This window comes from Saccopteryx leptura, chromosome 2, assembly GCF_036850995.1.
Source record: "Saccopteryx leptura isolate mSacLep1 chromosome 2, mSacLep1_pri_phased_curated, whole genome shotgun sequence".
Lineage (NCBI taxonomy): Eukaryota > Metazoa > Chordata > Mammalia > Chiroptera > Emballonuridae > Saccopteryx > Saccopteryx leptura.
Genome location: NC_089504.1, coordinates 270,597,969 through 270,621,486, shown reverse-complemented (window position 1 = coordinate 270,621,486; position 23,518 = coordinate 270,597,969). Strand labels below are relative to the sequence as shown.

General features: G+C 37.5%; 1 protein-coding gene across 1 annotated transcript in view; it reads left to right on the top strand.

The window, feature by feature from the left end:
- The window catches only part of FLVCR1 (FLVCR choline and heme transporter 1), a 29,260-nt gene extending 6,162 nt beyond the window's left edge, over nucleotides 1-23,098 (top strand). Inside the window, exons 2-10 of the mRNA XM_066361784.1 lie at nucleotides 658-802; nucleotides 7,599-7,739; nucleotides 9,829-9,896; nucleotides 10,573-10,676; nucleotides 13,867-13,977; nucleotides 14,484-14,589; nucleotides 14,808-14,919; nucleotides 20,366-20,433; nucleotides 20,604-23,098. Coding sequence (XP_066217881.1) covers nucleotides 658-802; nucleotides 7,599-7,739; nucleotides 9,829-9,896; nucleotides 10,573-10,676; nucleotides 13,867-13,977; nucleotides 14,484-14,589; nucleotides 14,808-14,919; nucleotides 20,366-20,433; nucleotides 20,604-20,678 — 930 coding nt within the window. The 3' untranslated portion in view covers nucleotides 20,679-23,098. The remainder of the gene's footprint in view (nucleotides 1-657; nucleotides 803-7,598; nucleotides 7,740-9,828; nucleotides 9,897-10,572; nucleotides 10,677-13,866; nucleotides 13,978-14,483; nucleotides 14,590-14,807; nucleotides 14,920-20,365; nucleotides 20,434-20,603) is intronic.
- Nucleotides 23,099-23,518: the final 420 nt, after the last annotated feature.

Below are 23,518 nucleotides of genomic sequence, written 5' to 3'. Positions count from 1 at the left end.
TTGCTAGGTCCTATGGTAGTTCTGTGTTTCACTTGTTGAGGAACTGCAAACTTTTCTGCAGTGGCTGTACTATTTTACAATCCCACCAGCAGTGTACAGGGTTCCAGTTTCTCCATATCTTGCCAACATTTTTTTCTATTATAGTAGGTATGAAGTGGTATCTTATTGTGGTTTTGATTTTCAGTTCCCTAATGACTAATAATGTTGAGCATTTTTTCATGTGCTTATTGGACATTTCTGTATCTTCTTTAGAGAAATGTCTTCAAGTTCTTTGCCCATTTTTGAATTGGGATGTTTTTCTTTTTGTTGTTGAGTTATATATATTCTGGATAGTAGACCCTTGATTTGCAAATATTCTCTCCCATTTTATAGGTGTCTTTTTTCAGTCTTATTCTGCATGTTCTTATTCATCTTTTAGATTCTAAGCATCTAACTTTATAGCACCATCATTCAGGTTACAGGAGCTCAGTGAATACTTACTGAACAGGAAAGACATTTGTCAGCAATTTCTCTCTAACAGTACAATTGTAACAGGGTGCTTCTGAGTTTACAAAAGCACTTACAAACACTAGCTGTCCTCTTTGTGTTGTATTCATTGGCAGTATGTTCTATTATCTCTTCTAATAATAGCTGTTAACAGCACTGTTTATTTTACAGCTTGGAACGGCAGTTGGCTTTTTGCTACCACCAGTTTTGGTGCCCAACACACAGAATAACACAGCCCTTTTGGCTTCTAATATCAGTACCATGTTTTATGGAACATCAGCTGTCGCCACATTTTTATTTATTTTAACGATAATTGGTAAGTGAATTATTCTTCCTAGAGTTTAAGTAGTAGCTAAATGCATGACAATAGTATGAAAAGAAAAATAACCAACCCTGAACATTTTTATTGCTATCTCAAATGCCATTTGCTCGTTTCATTCTTGTCTTAGTGCTGTCTTGCTCAGGTAACCAATGCTGCACCTCTAGGGCTATGTTATGATCCATCTACTTTAATACTGAAAAGGGATGGAAGACTAATTCATCTCATTTATTGCCCTACTAACTTTTCTTCCCTAATAGCGGTTGGTTTCAAACACACTACCTGCCTCCTCTTTGCATATTCCTTTACATGTTCTGCATCTTACATTAACCTAGCCAGGAACAAGTTCTTGTCAATGCTTTGAAATGATGCAAATAGGCCACAGCCTTCCTTTTAATGATAAATCCTTCTGGAGATCCTCAACTTAACAATAAACTGGATCTGAAAATGTTGACCAGTGAATGATCCTGGGCAGTGGCAAACCGTTCAGCAGAATTTCAAACTGGCAACTATCTACTTGGTAGGCCACCAGCAGAGCACTTCTGCCACCGTCCGCCACTGAGTCCTCTCGTCTGGGCCTGGGTCTTGAAGCAGTCAGTCAGAATCAGCTGCAAGGAGCCATCATCAGTTTGGAAGAAGGTTTGGGAAGGTCTGCTTTTTAAAGTTTATCTTTCATGGGAAATAACTTGATTTTAGAGAAAAGACTAGGTAAGGTTTATGTAAGTAATACAGCTGCTAACATGACTATAATACTGTCCTTTAGGCATTCAGTATATCTTAAATTAAATTGAAGAGGAAAGGCACTTTAAAATTGAAAGGCCATCTTTTAATCATTAAAATTTACAATTAAATTTGGATTTTTAATTTATATATTAATTTTTACCATGGCTATAATAGTAATGAAAAATTCAAGGTTTATGATCTTCAGATGTGAAATCCTCAGTTTTCAAGGAAAGTATGCTGAAGACTATAGAGTGTTTTGATAGAGACTGTCTTTATAAATGAACTTCAGGATCCAGGTATAGGAAGCTCAGCCCACATATTTAATTTCCCTTAAGATAATGAACAAAATATTCTCTTGGCAGTATAAAAGGAATTCTGACACATCCAAACTTATGGCTAGTTTTTATGTTTTAGTTAGCAAGTGGCATATTTGCTATGTGCAGACTACTGAAAAAGGGCAAATTATCCCTGAGCTATTTTAGCAGTTTAACAACATTTTTTTTAAATTATTTTTATTTATTTATTCACTTTAGAGGAGAGAGAGAGAGAGAGAGGGAGAGAAGGGGGAGGAGCAGGAAGCTTCAACTCCCATATGTGCCTTGACCGGGCAAGCCCAGGGTTTCGAACCAGCAACCCCAGCATTTCCAGGTGGAGCGAGGCTTTACCCACTGCGCCACCACAGGTCAGGCAGCAGTTTAACAACATTTTAAAAGACATCTATATTTTTTAAAAAACAAACTCTTAAGTATGTTTTTCTGATAGCTGTATTTGATTTATTGGATGAAATAGAATTCATATATGTTTTCCATTAATGGGTCTTCTATTAGCAATAAGAATTATTAAAATATAAAGTTATCTTTCCTTTCATTGCTTATGAATCTTTATATAAAGTCTGGTTTTCTTTTTTTATTATTACCTTCAGGTGTCTCTTTGGAAGAAATGAGAGAGTAATAGATTGTATATAAGATATCTATAGATAAGAAATTATATATACATATATGTGTTTAAGTATATATATATATGAGATTTTTATCTGTTAAGGGAGGAGGACAAAAAATAATAGGTATAACCATTGGCATATCACCCTATTATTTGAGAAATCAAAAGAGAACTCTTGTCTGACCTGTGGTGGCGCAGTGGATAAAGGCATCGACCTGGAACACTGAGGTCGCTGGTTCAAAACCCTGCACTTGTCTGGTAAAGGCACATATGGGAGTTGAAGCTTCCTGCTCCTCTCCCATTTCTCTCTCTCTCTCTCTCTCTCTCCTCTCTAAAATGCATAAATAAATAAAAATTAAAAAAAAAAGAGAGAACTCTTGATGAACATAATGACTTAACTTATGTACTTGTGGCTTATGAGTAGACAGTGGAAATAGAAATGGAGGAGGAGAATGGAAAAAATGGACTAGAAATGGAATAGGAATAAAAGGGCTTATTGTCAAGTTTTGCCTGGTGACCTATACTCGTAATCGTACGATACCAAGCATAGTATAAAAGCAAGATCCTATACACTTGTGATATGAAAGGCTTAGGTTGAAAATTTTGACACTTAAATGAAAAATTTACCTGTTTTCCTTATATCCAAATACTTGCTATTGAGGAAAATTTGGGTTATTTAAAAAGTCTTTACTTACAAAAGGTCCTTAGTTACTGAGAGACAGTTCTACATTCCTCTATATTTTACCCATAAATACTTTGGGAGCCCAGCCAAATCTTATAATTTAGGTTGCTGGTATTTTCAGCAATGTGACATATACCTAAAATACTGTCTTGAGGGTTTATGCCACTATCTCTCTTACCCTCCCTCATAGAGCTTGAGTGTAATCCATGTAGCATTTCTAGGAATTAAGCCACGCCTTCCACTGAATTTACGTTATTACCTCATTCTTATTAGGAGAATTCTATTATGACCTCTAACTTTTGATAAGTACCAAAATGCTTAAAGGCACACTATATGCTTATCTCATTTAATCTTCATAGCCCTGTGAGGCGACACTATTATTATCATCATAATTTTATAGATGAGGAAACTGGAGCACAGAATTTAAGTAAATTTCATTTACCCATGGTCACAGTTAGCAAATACTGAAGATGAAATTTGAGCCTAGGCAATCTAACCTCCTGTATAAAATGTTATATATACATATAGAAAGATATCATTTTAATTTTTACTTGATCATATTTTTTGTTACAATTCAAACTCTGGTCTAAGTGGTGATGCTGTTGTATTTGAAAGCTGTACAGCAGAGCAGTAAACTAGATTACTTAAGTCTGCCAGTGAAAATCCTTACCAGCCTGATGGACTGAAGTTGAGCGGATGACAGAAAACAAAAGGAATGGTGATCAAACTGTTTACTGTTAGGTACTTAAACACACGGGTTTATCAGGTATCCACAATTTTACTTTTGAGTCTTATATTCAGGATACTTATATATAAGCTGCTATTGTAAACTGTTCACAGAAATACATTTTGCTTAGTCTATAAGAATTTCAAGCCCTGAGATAAATTTAGTCTCTGATTTTTAAAAATAAATATTCCTCAAAAGGACAGTATATTTTGTGTGGCAGTCAATAATTACAAAGTTCTTTTACATGTATCATATATCATACAAGCCTCATAATAGCTTGTAGTTAATTCTATTTTATGGACGAGAGAACTATAGTCAAAGACAGGAACTGACTTCTTCAGAGGCGGGGCCAGAATTCAAACCTGTATTTATTTTATAATGAGTTAACAAATAATGAAAGCGAAAGCTAATGTTATTATCTAATTTCAAAAAGAAGTGGTTCTAAACCCAACAGAGTTGCTACTTCATTATAGGAGAAAAAGTTTGATTGTGGTGCCCAAAAATCCTTTGGCTCCTTTATATGCCAGTCGCTAGGGGTGGAAAATAACCGCTTTAATAGTTAATAATGTTATTGATACAAGTTTTTGGTAAGGAGAAGAGAAGATGGTAAAAAGGCACTTGTTTTGCATTTTCAAAGGATAAAGAACAAGCCATATTTCATCCTTTGAGAATGCAATACAGCCTAAACAGGGTCAGAGGCCAGTGGCTTTTTGTTCTTTTCTCTTTTCTTTCATATAGACTCAAACCCAACTTTATTATATTGTGTAGCTGATAGATATAGGCCTGATTTTCGAGAGGGCAGCTGACCACTCGAAATGGAAAGATAACACTTGTATTTAGAAAATAAATCTAATGGAGTTAAAGACTATTAAGAATTGTTATTTCTATTTTACTGTTAAGAATTGTTTTTGGCCCTGGCCGGTTGGCTCAGCGGTAGAGCGTCGGCCTGGCGTGCGGGGGACCCAGGTTCGATTCCCGGCCAGGGCACATAGGAGAAGCGCCCATTTGCTTCTCCACCCGCCCCCCCTTCCTCTCTGTCTCTTTCTTCCCCTCCCGCAGCCAAGGCTCCATTGGAGCAAAGATGGCCCGGGCGCTGGGGATGGCTCCTTGGCCACTGCCCCAGGCGCTAGAGTGGCTCTGGACGCGGCGGAGCGACACCCCGCAGGGGCAGAGCATCGCCCCCTGGTGGGCAGAGCGTTGCCCCTGGTGGGCGTGCCGGGTGGATCCCGGTCGGGCGCATGCGGGAGTCTGTCTGTCTCTCCCCGTTTCCAGCTTCAGAAAATACAAAAAAAAAAAAAAGAATTGTTTTTATTTTGCATTTGAATTCAGATTGAGCCATTTAAACTTACCTTACCATAGTAAATAAAAACCTAAGAGGCTTAAGACTCACTAAATACTCATGACTACCTTGTGTTTTTTACATTCTGAAACTTTTACAACTGTGTGCGTTCTGTATTACCAATATTAATAAAAAGAGGTATCTCCTATCTTAACTAGGACAACTTTCAGGAAAGGACCACAGACATCCTCAACAGTGCCAAGAGCAGATAGGGTGAAAGGAAGAGGAGGAATTGCAGCAACTTAAACATTTTATGTCTACCAGTCCTCCAATGTAAGGATACTAAAAAACTAAATACTTATGAGTTGTGTCTCCTCTTGAATTAGTTGTGAGGCCTGTAAAAATAGAAGTCTGTTTTAGTTATATCATAATTAATTACTGTTCTGGTGAGTAAAGAACTTTAATTTTTTTATTTTTAGCAGCAAACAGGGAAATTAGAGAATGATAGTATTATATAGAAGTTTTAAGGTTGATTTCTTTCACAGTGATTTTCAAAGCTGGCTTGGTATTGATAGCATTTGGAGAGTTTTGTGTTTAAGACAGATTGTGTTCTGGAGGTTTCATTGAGTCTTGGATTATCTCTTAAAATCTGTATTATTTTGAAATTTCTACATGATTATGATTGACAACCAAACCCATCAGATCTAGCCCACTTTTGAACTATGAAGTAGGCCTTCTTTGTTGGAAGAAATAGCCACTATTTTTAAGAGAGAGAGAGAACAAGAGAGAGAAAGAAGCTCTGATCTTTTACTGAATCCATTTACCGTCTTTTTTGTTTGTTTTTAAATTTACCCATTTCATTGATTCTAAACCATACATTTTTTCATGAAATCTCTGAAATTGAAATGCTTTTAATAATCAACGGCATCTAAGCCTGACTCGTGGTGGCACAGTGAATAAAGCATGGACCTGGAACACTGAAGTCTCCAGTTTGAAACCCCGAGGTCACCAGCTTGAGCACAAGGCCACCGGCTTGAACGGGGTGTTTTTGGCTTGAGCGCGGGATCATTGACATAATCCCTGGTCGCTGGCTTGAGTACAGAGGTCTCTGGCTTGAGCCCAAGATCACTGGCTTGCTAGCTTGAAGTCCAAGGTTGCTGGCTTGAGCCCAAGGTTGTTGGCTTGACCAAGGGGTCACTGGCTCGGCTTGAGCCCCCCTGGTCAAGGCACGTATGAGAAGCAATCAATGAACAACTAAAGTAAAGCAATTACAAGTTGATGCTTCTCATCTTTCTCCTCTTTCTCTCTCCCTTCCTGTCTCTGTCTCTGTCTTTCTCTAAAAAAACCCCAAAACAGAATAATAATAAATCAGTGGCATCTAAGATGAGTAAAGTTCTAAAGATCTACTTTGCATCATTATGCCTATAACTAACAATCCCATATTGTACATTTAAAATTTGTTAAGAAGGTAGATTTCATGTTGTGTTCTTTTCACACACAAAAAGAATTGATGACGTAACATAGGTGGCGATTGAGACATGATTATATGAAAACCTAGCGATACCTGGCGAGATGATTGAGTGTCTGCATCAGACCATTGTAGATTCAGTGAAATACAGTATTTTCCATTGATTTTAGTTTAAATTTTTCAATCAGTACTAAACCTAGATTTTAACTTATGATGTACCAAATTTTAGCAATTCATCTCTTCTATTAAGTAGTCTTGACTTCTGGCTAGCCAAATCCTACAGAAATCTCTCCCTAGCCATCTGTTGCAGGAAGTGGGTAGATCCTTCCCTGCCCAGCGAAGGGGCAGTCTAAGTGGCTGCTTGAGAAGCCTGTGAAATCTGTCTCCAACTCCACAGAAAGGGGCTGTGCTAGGACTTAAGAGTATCAGAAACCATCACACTTATGTCTCTCAGCTCTACCCCTAAATTTTCCATATGCAGCTAGAGTGAGTCAGCAAAAAGGACCCAGCTCTGCTCCCATGAATCCACTTAGACCTTTTCCTTTTTAAAGTGTGATTGGATAGATGATAACATTTATGTCAGATTTCAAAAGAAATAGTTACTAACTCAAGATAATCCTCTAAGAGTTTAATAATATATTGGCTTGCTCTTAATTGATGTTACTTCTAATTACAAATTGAACTAAATTTAGAAATAGAATTGTTGAATACTTACTATAATAAAAACTAATCTTGCTTAACTAAAAATGAAATAATCAGTGGGCAAGTTTGTGATATATAATTAATGGTTTTGCAGAATGGGCCAAATCTCTGAGTTTAAGTCAGTTTCAATGCCAAACTTGTTGTCATTTAGAAATTAGTGAAAAATAAAAAACTTACTATAGAACTTTCACTACCTCTTTGAACTTAAACCGAATTAGTCTGCTCACAAAGGAAGATACATTTATTTAATTACCTTTTCATGTATGTTTCCAGCATTCAAAGAGAAACCTCAGTATCCACCAAGTCAAGCTCAAGCAGTTCTTCAAGACAGTCCTGCTGAAGAGTACTCCTATAAGAAGTCAATAAGGAACCTGTTTAAAAACATTCCTTTTGTCCTTCTATTGGTCACTTACGGTAAGTGTTTTTCTTTTATTTTCTTTGATATCTGTATAAACCTTTGAGTATTGTAGATTCATTTTCTTTAATCTAGTGGTTTGAGTTTTAATTAATGAGGTAAGTTTGTCAACTCTATAAAAATAATGATAGCATAGTCATAAACTTAAATTTTGAACTAAAAGCAAACACATCAAAATGGACTTTTTACATTTTAAAAATAAACTCATAGGCCTCAATATAGAGTAGCACTATTTTTGTTTTTGTTTTGTTCTTTTTATGAGTTCTCATGGGTAGTTCAGGTCCCTTCTAAACTATAGGTATGATTATATAAACATGTGGGAAGTGTCATCAACAATTGTTTTGTTTCACTCTGCAGACTAGTGTCTATCCTAACTACTTGATCAAAACTAGACAGTAAGGTGGTCACTTTGACCAGTTCTAACTTTAAGAAATTCTCACCCTTCCAGACCTTTCAGGATGGCTGACAGATACTCATCCTAACTCCATAGCTTTGACTGCAGGCATCAACTCATTTGGTTTAGAGATTTCTGACAGTTTATTCTTTGTTTCTTATATTAACCACCAACACCCCCATATCTGTCTTACTTGCCTTCAGAAGTCACTCACTGCTGTTTTCTTTACATTTCGGGGGAGCATCTTTCCAAAAAGACACCAATAAAAAGTGAAAACACAAAGATTATGAGAAAATGCCTGCAAAGCATAACACCCGATAAAGGCTTAGTACCTACAGTATAAAAATAACTCCTGCTAATCTATAAGAAAGTAGCAAGCAATCCAAGAACACCCGAAGGTATTTGTGTGTTCATCTATGTATGTATTGCTCATATACGATGCTCACTCAGCCTTACTAGCAATCAAGGAAATGCATCCCCAAACCAGAGTAAGGTACAATATCACATTCAAATCGGCTCCTCCCAAATTTTTTTAATTTAGTGAAAACAGGTTTGGCAGGGATGTGGGGTAAAGGAGCTCAGCTGGTAGTATAAACAGATACAGCTATTTACAAGAATAGTTTGACTCTATCCAGAGAGTAGTCCTACTCCTAGATATATATTTAGAGAAACTCTTATCATACATAAGAACAAACACAAAATATTCATTGCAATATTGTTTTAAATAGTGGAAAACTGGAAAAAGTCTTAAGTGTCTGTTGACAGGATAAGAGACAAATAAATTGAAGTGTATTCACTATTATACAGCAGAGAAAACTAACGACCTAGTACTAAAAGTATCAACACAGATAAATCTCAAAACCATAATATTAAGAGATAAGAGCAAGTTGCAATAGATACAAATAAGATAGTATTTATATAAAGTTTAAAAACATGCAGAGTAATTCTAATAGTTAATGGATATACCTAACTATCTAAAGTAATTATAACATCTAAAATAATAAATCCCAAGATTGGGATCAGGGTTACCTCTGAGAAAGACTAGGAGAGAGGGTCTAAAATACAAATCTGAGGCAAAGATGGCAAAATGTTCATGTTTGACAAAGCTGGGCAAAGAGCAAGAGTGTTAAGTTATTCTCTGTACTATTTTGTATGTTTGTAATATTTAGTAATAAAAAGAGAGATAAATAATACACTTAAGTTTCAGCTAGGTTAAGAGACTTACCTAACATCACACAGTATGTGCAAGGGAACTCCAGGATTCAAACCTAGTCATGTTCTTCCTTATAACCAGCTGTTTTTATTTTTCTCTTTTAAAGTATTCTTTAATTAATATTGTCTCACTAATTGCTTTGTAAGTCTTGACACAGGGGTGAGATCTATGAAGCAGGGACTCTGTCAAGTACATTGCAGGTGTTCAGTAAGCAATGCGTGGCTTCATTGCCACATACAGTGTTATGTATGGGGTTATGATTTATGGTCAGTATATCAGAATCTAAATAATAATAAATGGTGTAACGGCAGGATTTTCCTATCATAATCTCTAGTAAGTCTACATCCTGAAAGGGAATGGCAAGAGTTCTTAATTTTCTCTTGTCAGCTGAGCAATGTATTTTCACAATTGTCACTGAGAACTCCATAGCACTCTGTGAACTGGGAGACGTACATTTATAGTTTTCTGCTTATTATTATAGGTATCATGACTGGAGCCTTTTATTCAGTCTCAACATTATTAAATCAAATGATACTGACATATTATAAGGTAAGTGTCTGCCTATCTTGTGTTGTGTGTCTGGCCGAGAGTGTTTCTTTAGCAATAAAATTCCTATTAGCATGATCGTAAGTTCAAGATTTATGACCTTAAATGATTTATATTTGTTGTAATTGAGAATATATATAAAACCCAATTTATAAAAGACACAAAATAGAAAGCAGAAGTTATTATTGCTTTGTCAATACCTGTCTTTTATTTTTATTCTTTTTTAAAGGAATAGTTTGAGTGGTTATGTGGAAAAAGAAAAAAAAATTAAGGGAAATGAATGCAAATGTAAAGCAAGCTCTGACCTCTCTGCTTTTGAAAGGAGAAAGCAGTTGTAATGTGTAAAATCTGTCAGATTAACTTTTTTTTCAGACATTTGTGACTTACTTAAGCATTCTAACAAATGTCATTATACTTCTAATTATGGAAGATAAGAAAAATTTTCTTTTTTGATTTCTTTATATTATAGGGATTGTTTTCTGGTTTTAAAATGGAATGTCCTTCATATGTGCTTTACCTTCCCCCACCCTCATCTAATATACATACTGAATCTTCCTGTTAGATATCATATGCTTAATCGTATCTGACTATTTCCATTGACTATGTGAAGGTATGCGAATGGGAAGGATGCATTTGAGTAAGAAGTGTCTGATTAACTTCTTATGAAAATTCCTTTAAGGGAGAAGAGGTGAATGCAGGAAGGATTGGGCTAACACTGGTAGTAGCCGGAATGGTGGGCTCCATTCTTTGTGGCTTGTGGCTGGATTTCACCAAAACATACAAGTAAGCGACTACAGACAAACGTATGCTGTACAACCTAAGGTATTTTGTTTTTAAAGAAAATTTGGGGCCCTGGCCAACCGGCTCAGTGGATAGAGCATTGGCCCAAGTTGTGGATGTCCTGGGTTTGATTCCTGGTCAGGGCACACGGGAGAAACAACCATCTTCTTCTCTCCCTCTCCCTCCCTCTTCCCCTCTGGCAGCCATGGCTTGATTGGCTCAAACTATTGGCTTGAGCATCAGCCCAGGTGCTGAGGATGGCTTGTGGGTCAGAGCGTCAGCCTCAGATGCTAAAAATAGCTCAGTTGATTCGAACATCAGCCCCGCACGGGGTTGCTGGATAGAACCTGATTGGGTTGCATTTGGGAATCTATCTTCCCTCCTCTCACTGAAAAAAAAGAAAGAAAGAAAAGAAAACTTTGCTTTTTATTTTAAAAAACATAAAAAGTGTTATAACTGCAAGACTTGGATTCTAGGCAATCTTATATTCTCTTCACTTTTGAATGTTTCTGTAGTCTTATATATTGTCTTATTGTGTTGGTCTTCTTTATTTCAACTTTGAGAACTTGGATACATCATGAACCTCATTCCCCTCGAATAACATAATACTTATACATACCACTTCTATGCTAAAAAAGCCCTTTCTTGGAAACATTTAACTTTTAACAGTATATTTTTACTTCTCTTTTCTCATGTTGTGAGCTTAAAAACAAACAAAATTTCTTTCCTATCAAAAATTTATTACTATATTGCCTAACCTGTGGTGGTGCAGTGGATAAAGCGTCGACCTGGAAATGCTGAGGTCGCCGGTTTGAAACCCTGGGCTTGCCTGGTCAAGGCACATATGGGAGTTGATGCTTCCAGCTCCTCCTCACCTCTCTCTCTCTCCCTTTCTCTCTCCTCTCTAAAATGAATAAATAAAAAAATTTAAAAACAAAACTAAAACAAAAAAAAATTATTATTGAGGATGAAGACATTTTTGGTAAAAAATTTTGACTAAAGTGTCCCCAACTATAGCACCACTTAACTGTAATATAACACATGACATGAAAACACTGTATTAATTGCACACCTACAGGGGTGGGAAAAAGTAGGTTTAGAGTTGTTTTTTTTGTTTGTTTGTTTTTTTAATTTTATTTATTCATTTTTAGAGAAGGAGAGAGAGAGACAGAGAGAGAGAAGGGGGGAGGAGCTGGAAGCATCAACTCCCATATGTGCCTTGACCAGGCAAACCTAGGGTTTCGAACCGGTGACCTTAGCATTTCCAGGTCGATGCTTTATCCACTGCGCCACCACAGATCAGGCTGGTTTAGAGTTGTAATACAAATAAGTAATACAAGAATAAACCCTATTTCACACACTCACCACTGTAAACCTACTTTTGCCTGCCCCTGTTTATGGAATCAGCAAAATGCTAATACAAAAGAAAGAGTGAGTAATACCACATGGGAGATTGAAATGGGTTTCAGAGACAGCATCTTTTGCACTAGGCCTTAAAAAATAGCTACTTTTTTTTTTTTGTATTTTTGTGAAGTTAGAAGCAGGGAGGCAGTCAGACAGACTCCCGCATGTGCCTGACCAGGATCCACCCAGCATGCCCACCAGAGGTGATGCTCTGCCCATCTGGAGCATTGCTCTGTTCTGGCCAGAGCCATTCTAGCACCTGAGATGGAGGCCATGGAGCCATCCTCGGTGCTCAGGCCAACTTTGCTCCAATGGAGCTTTGGCTGCAGGAGAGAAAGAGAGATAGAGAGGAAGAAGAGGGGGAAGAGTAGAGAAGCAGATGGGCGCTTCTCCTGTGTGCCCTGGCTGGGAATCGAACCCGGGACTTCCACACACCAGGCCAACGCTCTACCACTGAGCCAACTAGCCAGGGCCTACATTTTTTTTTTTAACAGATAGAAACTTTCCATCTGCTTAGGAGGAATGCATGCGTGAATGAATGAAACTGAGGTCAATAAATGGAATGAAATAAATAGAATGAATAAAATATGGAACTATGTCCTGTGCACCTTCAAGGCTCAAGATATGTTTGATACCCTCTCAAATTACCTCTGATCTTGAATTCTCCAGGATAGTTCTCCCATGATTTAAGATAGAACTTGCTACAGCTTCATTATTATGAAATGGCAGCTAAAGTTAGAGACCCATTAAATGTATAAATGAAGGGAGCATATGTAAAGGATTACACTTATTGATAGTTTTTGATCCATTTTATGATTAGAAAACTTGATAGGCAGAGAAATGTGTTCCTTGTTGCCCTGGCTGTCTTCTTAGGTTAACTGTTGCTGGGTGCAATGCTTTTAGTAGGAACTGTGGCTAGCAATATACGGTCCCTGTCCTTAAGACACTTGTGGTCTAGCCTGACCAGGCGGTGGCGCAGTGGATAGAGTGTCGCACTGGGATGCGGAGGACCCAGGTTCGAGACTCCAAGGTCACCAGCTTGGGCACGTGCTCATCTGGCTTGAGCAAAAAGCTCACCAGCTTGGACCCAAGGTCGCTGGCTTGAGCAAGGGGTTACTCAGTCTGCTGAAGGCCCACAATCAAGGCACATATGAGAAAGCAATCAATGAACAACTAAGGTGTCGCAACGAAAAACTGATGATTGATGCTTCTCATCTCTCTCCGTTCTGTCTGTCTCTATCTATCCCTTTCTCTGACTTTCTCTCTGTCCCTGTGTAAAGAAAAAAAAAAAGACACTTGTGGTCTAAATGGGGAATGCAATCACATATGAAAAATTAAGTAATAATATTACTGACTAAAATAGGTATCATAAGTCCAGTAGATGTCAAATGCCCAGTTATATGGATAGTAAAATAATAAGGGAATTTAGAAGAAAAAAACAATGTTGTACGCTTTAATGATTAGGAAAGGCATTTTGGAAGAGGTGGAATTTAATTTAATCTAAGTCTTAAAATATGAATAGGGAACCATCCCATTAGGAAGCACAAAAATGATTTTATCCATATGAATATTCCTTCTTGTGTAAGCACTAGATATGGTGTGGGTTTTATTGTCTAATGCTGTTGAAATTTAAGCTTTGAATTCCATGCTTTGGTGGAAATATTTTCCATAGATAAGGGAAACCTAATCTTGAAAATCAAAGTATTATTGTATGGACAGAATAGTGGCTAACCACATGATTTTTAGGTGCTCAAGACATAATACTAACATGTTTTTGTTTTTGTTTTAGACAGACTACTCTGATAGTTTACATTTTATCTTTCTTTGGAATGGTTATATTTACTTTCACATTGGACCTTGGATACATTATCTTTGTGTTTGTTACTGGAGGGGCGCTCGGGTAAGCATCAAGTGTGTTTAGAAGGAATAGTAGCATGCAGTTATAATTCTGCAGTGTTATTACTGTGGTTTTTAACTTTTAAAGTTCATCCAAGGTTTCTTTAACATTTTAAACTTTAAAATATTATCATCCTCTGCATATAAATATATAATTCTTTAGAAATATAAAAAATAGATTTAAATTGGGTTTGTTTGGGGTTTTTTGGTATATGTAGGTGAAAAATGGATACTCCTTATTTAGTTCAAGTAACTTTTGTTAGTTAGAAAGACACCTGACTTAGAAAACTAGAAGTAAATTTTTCTCGGAAAAAAAAAGATATTATTTTGCTTCTCAGTTCTTGTAACCTTGGGCGATGGCTGTATAGTAACTGTGCCTAACTTGCACTTACCAACTTCAAGACAGTCCCTTATTTGACCATTAGAATAGGCCTAAGAAGTAGGATGATTGCCTCAAGTATGTGATGTTGTCCTTTGGGTAATGCTAAAATTCTGGATATATTTTCCCAGGTTCTTCATGACTGGTTACCTCCCATTGGGCTTTGAATTTGCTGTTGAAATCACTTACCCTGAATCTGAAGGTACTTCATCTGGTCTTCTTAATGCTGCTGCACAGGTAAACCTCTGGTTGCCCTTAAGCCTGAGATGATTTATTTACCAAATATTCTAGAGGATCATTAGTTGGACCCTAATTTTTGTGTGAAAATTTTTACCTTTCAATGAATGTTTCTAGAAGCCAAATATAATGAATAAAAGAGTTAAGAAAAGTTCTAGGGGAAAACATTATCTTAATTTCAAAATAGCAAACAATACAAAATAATTCTCTTATTTTAGATATTTGGAATTTTGTTCACACTGGCTCAAGGAAAGCTCACATCAAGTTATAGTCCCAAGGCAGGAAACATTTTCCTCTGTGTTTGGATGTTTGTAGGCATCATTTTAACAGGTGAGTTGGTGAATTTTTCTGGCAAAAGTACTTGAATCTTGTTGTTTTAACTTTCATGTATGTTGATTCTGAATGGCTTGGCAGAACTCAAGAGTAAAATGAGATAAAAAGGATATTATTTGTTTTCTTCCAATGATATGACTTAATTTATCGTTCTGGTTTTGAATTCAATACAACAACTATGCACAGAAATGAAACTGTTCTAACAGGAGCCAATAAAGAACTGGGGTGGGCGTACCCGGCCTCAAGTTCTGATTCTGTGACTCAACAGCTGGGTGACTTCAAACAAGTAACTTAACCTTTCAAATCCTCTATTCCTCATTTCTACAATAAGTTATTTAAAAGCCTGCCTTAATCTTGCTGAGTAGCTCAGTTGGTTAGAGTGTCATCCAGATATGCCAAAGTTGCAGGTTCAATTTCCAGTCAGGGCTCATATAAGAAGCAACCGATGAATGGAATGGATCAATGGAGTGACCAATCAGTGTTTCTCTCTTTCTTTCTCTAAAAAAAGTAAAAAAAAAAAAAAAATTTAAAGCCTGCCTTAGAGGGTTGCTATGAGGATCAGTGGAGGTGGTTCATGAAAACTCCTAGTAGAGTGTCTGGCACCTAGGAAGTGCCTGATCATGTTACCTCTTATTATAATATGTCTGTGATGAAGTTACATGGTGGTGGTAAAAATAGCATTTAGCATGGCTAGCCATTTCTTACACTTCTTAAATATAATCAGAGTAGACATGCTCAGGAAAGTGAATAGTGCCCAATTTCCAGAGAAAGCATGTTAAAGAACTTGTATCCATAGTTTGTCCAGACACATAGTGTAAAGTTGGATTTAGAAGCAAGACATGTCCAGTAGTACTCCATGTTGAGTTGCTCTGTTATTTCACTTTGTTCATTTCTTTCTGCATTCCTTTACGAACATGAGACAAAGAATCTATCAGAAAACATGAATCAAGGCTCTTTTTAATGTTGTTGAATACCTGATCATTCTTTTTGAAACCTCCAACATGAAATCTTAGCAGTGGTAAACATTTATTTTTGGAAATACACAACCACTTAAGGTCACTATCATTCATTCATTATTTTTAAAGAGAGTGAATGTCCCCTGTGTTCTATAGGAGCATTTGAGATCTTGTTCCCTGTCATGTTGTTAGTTTGGCTCAATAAACTCTTCTAAACTTAACTTTAAAGAAACCAAATGCCCTGGCTAGATAGCTCGGTTGGTTGGAGCGTATTCTGGAAGTGCAGAGGTTGCCATTTCGATCCCAGTGAGGGCACATACAGAAACAACTCGATGGCCTGTCTCTCTTTCTCCCTTCCTCTCTTACTGAAATCAATAAATAAAAATTATTTTTAAATGTTTAAAACAAACAAACAAAACAACACATCCTGCTATGAGGAATTTTCCCCCCTGTTCTCTTCAGTTAGTAAAATAAAGCATACAAAACTGTGAGACATGATACATTGACTGCTTTAACTACAGATCTGTCAAAGATAATTCCATGTTGACTCTTGATTTCCAGGGAAGTAACATATATTTATCAAATAGTGTTATTGTTGAACTGAAAAAGGGAGCCATTTTGAACTCTTTTTTCACAGTATTACTATTATTATTATTACTTTAGGAATTAAAAAAAAATTTGTATTGAATTTAGAGAGAAAGGAAGGAAGAGAGAGACAGGAACATTGATCTGTTCCTGTATGTGCCTTGACCGGGGATTGAACCAGCAATCTCTATCTGGCCAGGGCTGTTTTCACATTTTTTTTTAATCCTTTTATTCAAATACAAGCACCTGAATTTTTTTTTTTTTTTTTTAACAGAGGCAGAGATAGACAGGGACAGACAGACAGGAACAGAGAGAGATGAGAAGCATCAATCATTAGTTTTTCGTTGCGTGTTGCGACTTCTTAGTTGCTCACTGACCGCTTTCTCACATGTGCCTTGACCGCGGGCCCTCAGCAGACCAAGTAACCCCCTGCTGGAGCCAGCAACCTTGGGTCCAAGCTGGTAAGCTTTTTGCCCAAGCCAGATGAGCCCGCGTTCAAGCTGGCGACCTCGGGGTCTCGAACCTGGGTCATTCCGCATCCCAGTCCAACACTCCATCCACTGCGCCACCACCTGGTCAGGCCCACATTATTTTTATAATCAGATTCATTAATGTCTATTCAAATAAATCAAGTCTAGAAAATTAGCTAAGTTAAAAAGAACTTTAAAATTGTTTTACTAGACACTTTTTTTTTTTTTACAGAGACCGAGAGAGAGAGAGAGGGATAGATAGGGACAGACAGACAGGAACGAAGAGAGATGAGAAGCATCAATCATCAGTTTTTCATTGTGACACCTTAGTTGTTAACTGATTGCTTTCTCATATGTGCCTTGACCGTGGGCTACAGCAGACTGAGTAACCCCTTGCTTGAGCCAGCGACCTTGGGTTCAAGCTGGTGAGCTTTTGCTCAAACCAGATGAGCCCGCGCTTAAGCTGGCAACCTTGGGGTCTCGATCCTGGGTCCTCTGCATCCCAGTCCGATGCTCTATCCACTGTGCCACTGCCTGGTCAGACCTTACCAGACACTTCTATCACTATAAATGCTAAGTGATTTTGGTCACATGTTGAGTAGTACTGTACTTCCCCATGTATAAGACGATCCCATGTATGACTCACTTTAATTTTGAGGCCTAAAATTTGAAAAAAAAAAATATTACATAGTTATTCAACTCAAGTTTTATTCATTATAAAATTCATACAACTCCTCATCACTGTCAAAATTCCTATCCATTAGCTTGTACTCATCTGTGACTGATGACGAATCACTGCCTTCAACAATGAGTGCAAAAACAAGTGCAAAAAAGCAGGAAATGCAAGTTAAAAAGATTTCCAACCACTGTATAAGACGCACCCGGTTTTTAGACCCCAAATTTTTCGGGAAAATGTGTGTCTTATACATGGGGAAATACAGTATTTTACTGGCAAGAATATGATGGATTTTATATCCAATATTCATTTGTATAGACGGAAAAGAGGGCTGGGAAATTCTTGAGCTGTGACGAAGGCAGTATCTTTCCTTTTTACATTTTTCCCCTGGAATTGCTGAGAGTTCTTGCTTTGACACAGGAATTAGCGTTTGAATGCAGTGCACTTTGCTTCCCCATAATGACAGCTCTCTGTAAAGCACATTATTTGTCCTTAGTCCATTTGCATCCATTGAAAAAAGTGGGTGATAATGCCATTCATAGTGTTTCTAAATTTTATAATTAGTATTAATGATAAAGAAATACACATTTTTCCCCCTATTAAAAAAATAAATGAGTTGTCTCTTTGATTGGGCAAATCGTACAACAGTGTAGAGCTGACCAGTCAGTGGTGATCATTGCTGCAATTTAAAGCATAGTGTTTTATTTAATAGCTAAACTGCTTTCAAATATGATCTCATTACACAATATCACCAGTTTCTTCAAAGTCATTTAAATGCATTCAGAAAGGCCATATTTACATATGTCCAATTAGCTCAGCATAAATAACTGAATTTCTAAACTCTTGGTATCAGCAATGGAGCAAAATTATAAGGGGCAGTGTGGGTTTCAAAGGAAGCATTAGACTAATTTTTACAACACCAATGCTAACTTTCATCTTTTCTTTTTACTTTGCTTTATGGCTGATTAGATTAATTGCCCACAGGCTATTATCTTTTTATTTTACACTCTCCCTGTTGTGTATGGTGTCTGTGGTATGAAGTTCTGCTGAGGTTAGTAACTCCAAATCTGTGTCTTCATACCCTGATTTATTTTACATTTCAGACTGATGTTCAATCTTATACTTCTGACCTTGGTGTTTCATGGGCATCTTACACTCTGCCTGGCCAGGACTGAGCTTACCATCTTCCCATCACACGTATTCCTCTTGTATTTTTAGTTTCAGTGACTAGGACCACCATCCATTCAGTTGCCCAAAGAAAACTTAAGTCACCCATTTTTTTTCTTTCTCTTCTCCCTATATTTCTCATATTCTTTGTGTATTGTGTTATTAAGCATTTAATGAGTGTTTTAACCTACTTTATGTACACTTTTCATATTCAATCAAACCACAAGGTCTTATTGGTTCTGTTCTAAAATATCTCTGAAACTTGTCCCTTCATCTCCATTTCTCACACGTGCACGCCTCACCACTTGTCAGCAGGATTAAGGCCTCTAAAGTGACCTTCCTGCCTCTAGTCTTGTTGCCATTAATCATCCTCTGTGTAGCTGCCAGATCAAGCTCCTTAATATGCAGGCCTGTTACCAGTCCAAAAGTTTGTGCATGTTCCCGACTCTTGCACATGTCAGAGTTTGGGGTAAGGAAAGGTTCATTAGTCAAGAAGGCACCATCTTGAGAAGATGGGGAGGCCTTAGAGCTCCTTCAAATCCATCTTAAGATAGCCCAGAATTCAGGCTTCTTTTATGTCAAGGGAAGGAAGAATGGGCAGGGCAGGAAGGGACTGAGGACTGCAGACATCTGGGCGCCAATAGGGGTTTAGGGAAGAATCAGAAATCTCTAAATCTCTTTGTTCCCTGCCTATCAGAGCCTGCTCTTGGGACTCCTGCCAATCTTTGATAAACAATCAATATTTAGTACATATTTCCCCACGTCCTCTGAGATGAGAGGCATCACCTGGCAAGTGGTTGTTCTAAACACTCAAGCCTCAAGCAGAATTCCTTTAATGATCAGTATATCTATAGCAGGAGCTATTTGCCTGAAGGCCTTGGTGGAAATGCAGCCTGGAATTAAGTTAGAGTCAGAGACCAAGAGCAGAGCGTTCACTGTTACTGGCCTGACAGTGTCCTCCCTTCCCAGATGCAATGTAAATGCCTACACTGTGTGCACAATACCTACCAACCCAGCCCCTTATCCTGCCAGCTCCCTTGATAATCCCCGACTACCTCTAGTGCCAAGAATAGGCTGTGCTCTTTCCGTCCCAGTGTCTTTGCATAGACTGTATGCTGCCTGCCCAGAATGCCTTCCTCTCTCCTTCTATATGTTTGACAAGTTTCTTACTCATTGTTTCAATTCAAATATGTTGCCTCTGGCAAGCCTTCCCTGATTTCATTTGGCTAACATAGGTATTTTTCTCCCATGTTCCCACTACACCTTATGCAAACCTGAATTAATTATAATTAATTAATTAGTTATTATACAGTGTATACTTGTTTGTGGATCAGTATTTCCCTAGATTGGGGGTGTTTTAGGGAAAGAATTACAGTTTATCTTTGTATCCTTGTGTCCTAATGAATGACTTACTAATTAAGGTAATGTCTTAGGTACTTTAATTTTTCATACTACAAAGATGCTGTTGACTATGATGGCACTGTAGCATGCTAAATGTGACAATATCAGACAAGGCTTAGCACTGCTTAGAGGCAAGCACACGCACACATCCTCTGTGGTGACTCTACTGGTGCTTCTCTCTGTTTCAGCATTAATCAAGTCTGACCTGAGAAGACACAATATAAATAAAGGAATTACAAATGGCAATATTAAACCTGTAAGTATTAAGTGTTTTTCTGATTATACTGTTGAGAAATGTGTACATAGCATAAATGTGAAACCACTCTATTCAGCTCTTTTTTTTTTATTCCTGAGCCAACTATTGACCTGCCATAATAGCATCTGCCAGCTGCTGTAAATTTTCTTATCTTCTGATTCTTTCTACAGGTACCAGTTGATAGTCCCACAGATCAAGAATCAATAACTGTTATGATGTCCAAGCAGTCAGAATCAGCAATTTGAGGCGAAAGAAAAAGTTACTACCATGTGATGACAGCAGTAGGGTTTGTTTATGGGTTAGGAGGAATGGACACTTACTTGAAAATTACCAAAGGACCCTCAATGCAATCACTGTTTTGCTTAATTGTTAATTTAAGCTCTATTTTGCTTAAAATACTTGTGCTCCCCCTTCTCTCTCTTCTCCTCTTGCAGGAAAAAAAAAATACTTGTGCTTACATCATTTTAACACTACCACTTATCTAACAAGTGTCTCATTTTTAGTTTCATATTGTCGATCTGAAAGTAAGCTTGACATTTATTTTTCAAAGGTGAATTTTTTTTTTAAATGTTTTTCTTTTTTGTAGAAAATGGAAGCTTCGATGGCTTTCTCAAATGATCACATGGAGGTCTGATCCCTTTAAGTCACATACTAGTACAGCAGTTTACATGTAAAAACATCCAGTAGAACCCAGTGTACAACGTATTCCTAATTGGCTCCCTTTCCAGCTGTGGGAGTCCCTCAGTGTGAGTGCACTGCAGCGACAGGACACTTATGATCCACCAAAGGACAGTGTTGGATGAGACTTCCAGATAACCGCTAAATTCTCTCATTTCTTACATGTTTGTTCCAAGGTGCTTTGTAACAGGTACTGTCAATGGCCATACAATCTATTCAGTGAACAGAATGAACCCATGACTATGGTCTTATGTTCTCATTACTCTAAGGAGGACACAGGCTCCTCATCTTGCATTCTCTGCTTTGCCCTCTTATTGTGGTAGAAATGGTAACACTATATTTTTACACTCCCATTTGAAATAGAGAAGTTTTATACCCATTAAACTTTTTTACTTGCTCTTTTTTCTTTTTCAATTTATAACTTTCTAGTAAGAAAATGTCATTGTGTGTGTTACGGGCTTTCCCATGATTTCTTGTAGCACATCTTATACTTTTGCCTTGAAGATTCCTGAGCTAAGGAACTCTGCCCAGCCTGGGTGTTCCGACTTGGTGGAGACCTCTTACAGTGCTGTCTTTCCTAATTCTCCAGTATCGTTTTTATGACCACTCTCCTCTTTGGAGTGCTGTGCCCCGGCCAGTGCTCCCTTGGCTTGCTGAGGGGCGGAGTCTTGTCTTCACACTGTCCGGTCTCCATCCTGTAGGAACCGCCCACTCCTTCACAGGCTCAGGGGAAGCAGAACAGGACCAAATGTGTTTCCACAGTGCCTACAACTGCATGTTGTTTACAGCTAGAATGTCAATGTTGTTCACATCCTGACTCTCTAAACTCATAAAGAGTATCATTTTCAGAGTAATGACATTTAAACAGCCATAATATATCTATTATGTCCACAGAAACAACAACAAAAAAAGCCAATCAGGTATAGCCTTGATACCCTTGAAGTGAATTGGCATAGTTCTCAAAAACTCTGATTTGGGCATAGTTTATGCATTGCTTCACACTGAAATGACAACATCCTCTGTAATCAGCCGACAGTCAAGTATGTGGAATCTTACCCTGGAGGCTGTGTCGCCACAACAGCTTAGCTGGGAATCAGGAACTCCGGGTCCATGTCCTGGCTCTGTTTCTAGCTGTCCCCGTAACTTTCTGGGCAGCATTTCCTTTCTCCATATAATGAATGTATTCAATTTGATCTCAAAGATCTTTATAAAATTTTAAATGCTGTTCATCCTGGGGTAGACTAAATCGTTGTACCACAGGAACTTAAATGTAGCTGAGACGTTCCCTGGGCAATTGGAAAAACAACTATGGTTGTTATTTTGTGGATATAGGGATTTAAAATCTGTTTTTAGCCTTTTTATTCAGTTGGTAATAGCTCAGGCAGAATATGCTGACTCATTAACTTCCGTATCTATTCACATCACAGGTTTTATGGCCAAAAATATATTTTAAGGTCCCTTCTCTAAATGGTTTTTATTTTTAAACTGTCAGTGTTGTTTAACATAATTATATACTTGTTGAGTTCCTGAGATTTTGAGCAAATTACAGATAAAAATTGGAATATTTTATTTCTGGAAAGCATATAGATCATGTTTATTTCTCCTTGTTGATTAATAAAAGAATGAAATATAAAATTCAAAATGAATTTTTAATTTTTCTATATTTTGAGTAAAGCTTGTTGGTACTGTGTCCAAAATGTTATATAATTCTCTGTCATATCTTTGGCCAGTGGAGCTGGGTAACCAACACTTGTGTAAATTTTAATCAAATGGTTTTAGAAAGCAACCAGATGCTTTCAGTAGCTGTTGCATTTATAAATGTTGCAAATCCAGCTTTTGCTTCTTGTAAATGTGGGGAAATGTCTTTAAAATACTGTTTATGTGTAAACTCAGAGTATTGTTGGGAGAGCATCCCCATCTGTCTTGTCATTTTTCATGTTCTAATTTTGCCCTTTGTAATATTTATCTGTATGCTTGTTCTTCAGTATTTCAGACTTGAAATAAATTTATTTTTTTAATATTAATTTTGTATGGCTTTTTTTTAAAGTTCTGACATGTAGGTGCCTTTGGAAAGTGGAAAGGGATTATAACACTTCAGAATGGGAGGAGGAGGGAGAGAGCTGGTTTGTGGGACTGAATCAGCACAGTGGTGAGGGCATCATCTCCTCTCCTCACTTGGATGGCTGTCCCTCCACTGGGCAGACGGCTGCCCCCAGTGAGCCATCATGGGACACTGCACCTCAGCCTCAGACTTCTCTTTCTCTCGGTAGGATGTGCTATATGGCGCCTCTGTCCTGTAGTATGTGTCGTTTTCCTCCAGGCCTTGCTGATTAGCATAAGCTACACATTTCTTCATTGAAAAATAGGGCAGTGTAAATGTTCTTATTTCCACAAGCAGAACTGGGTA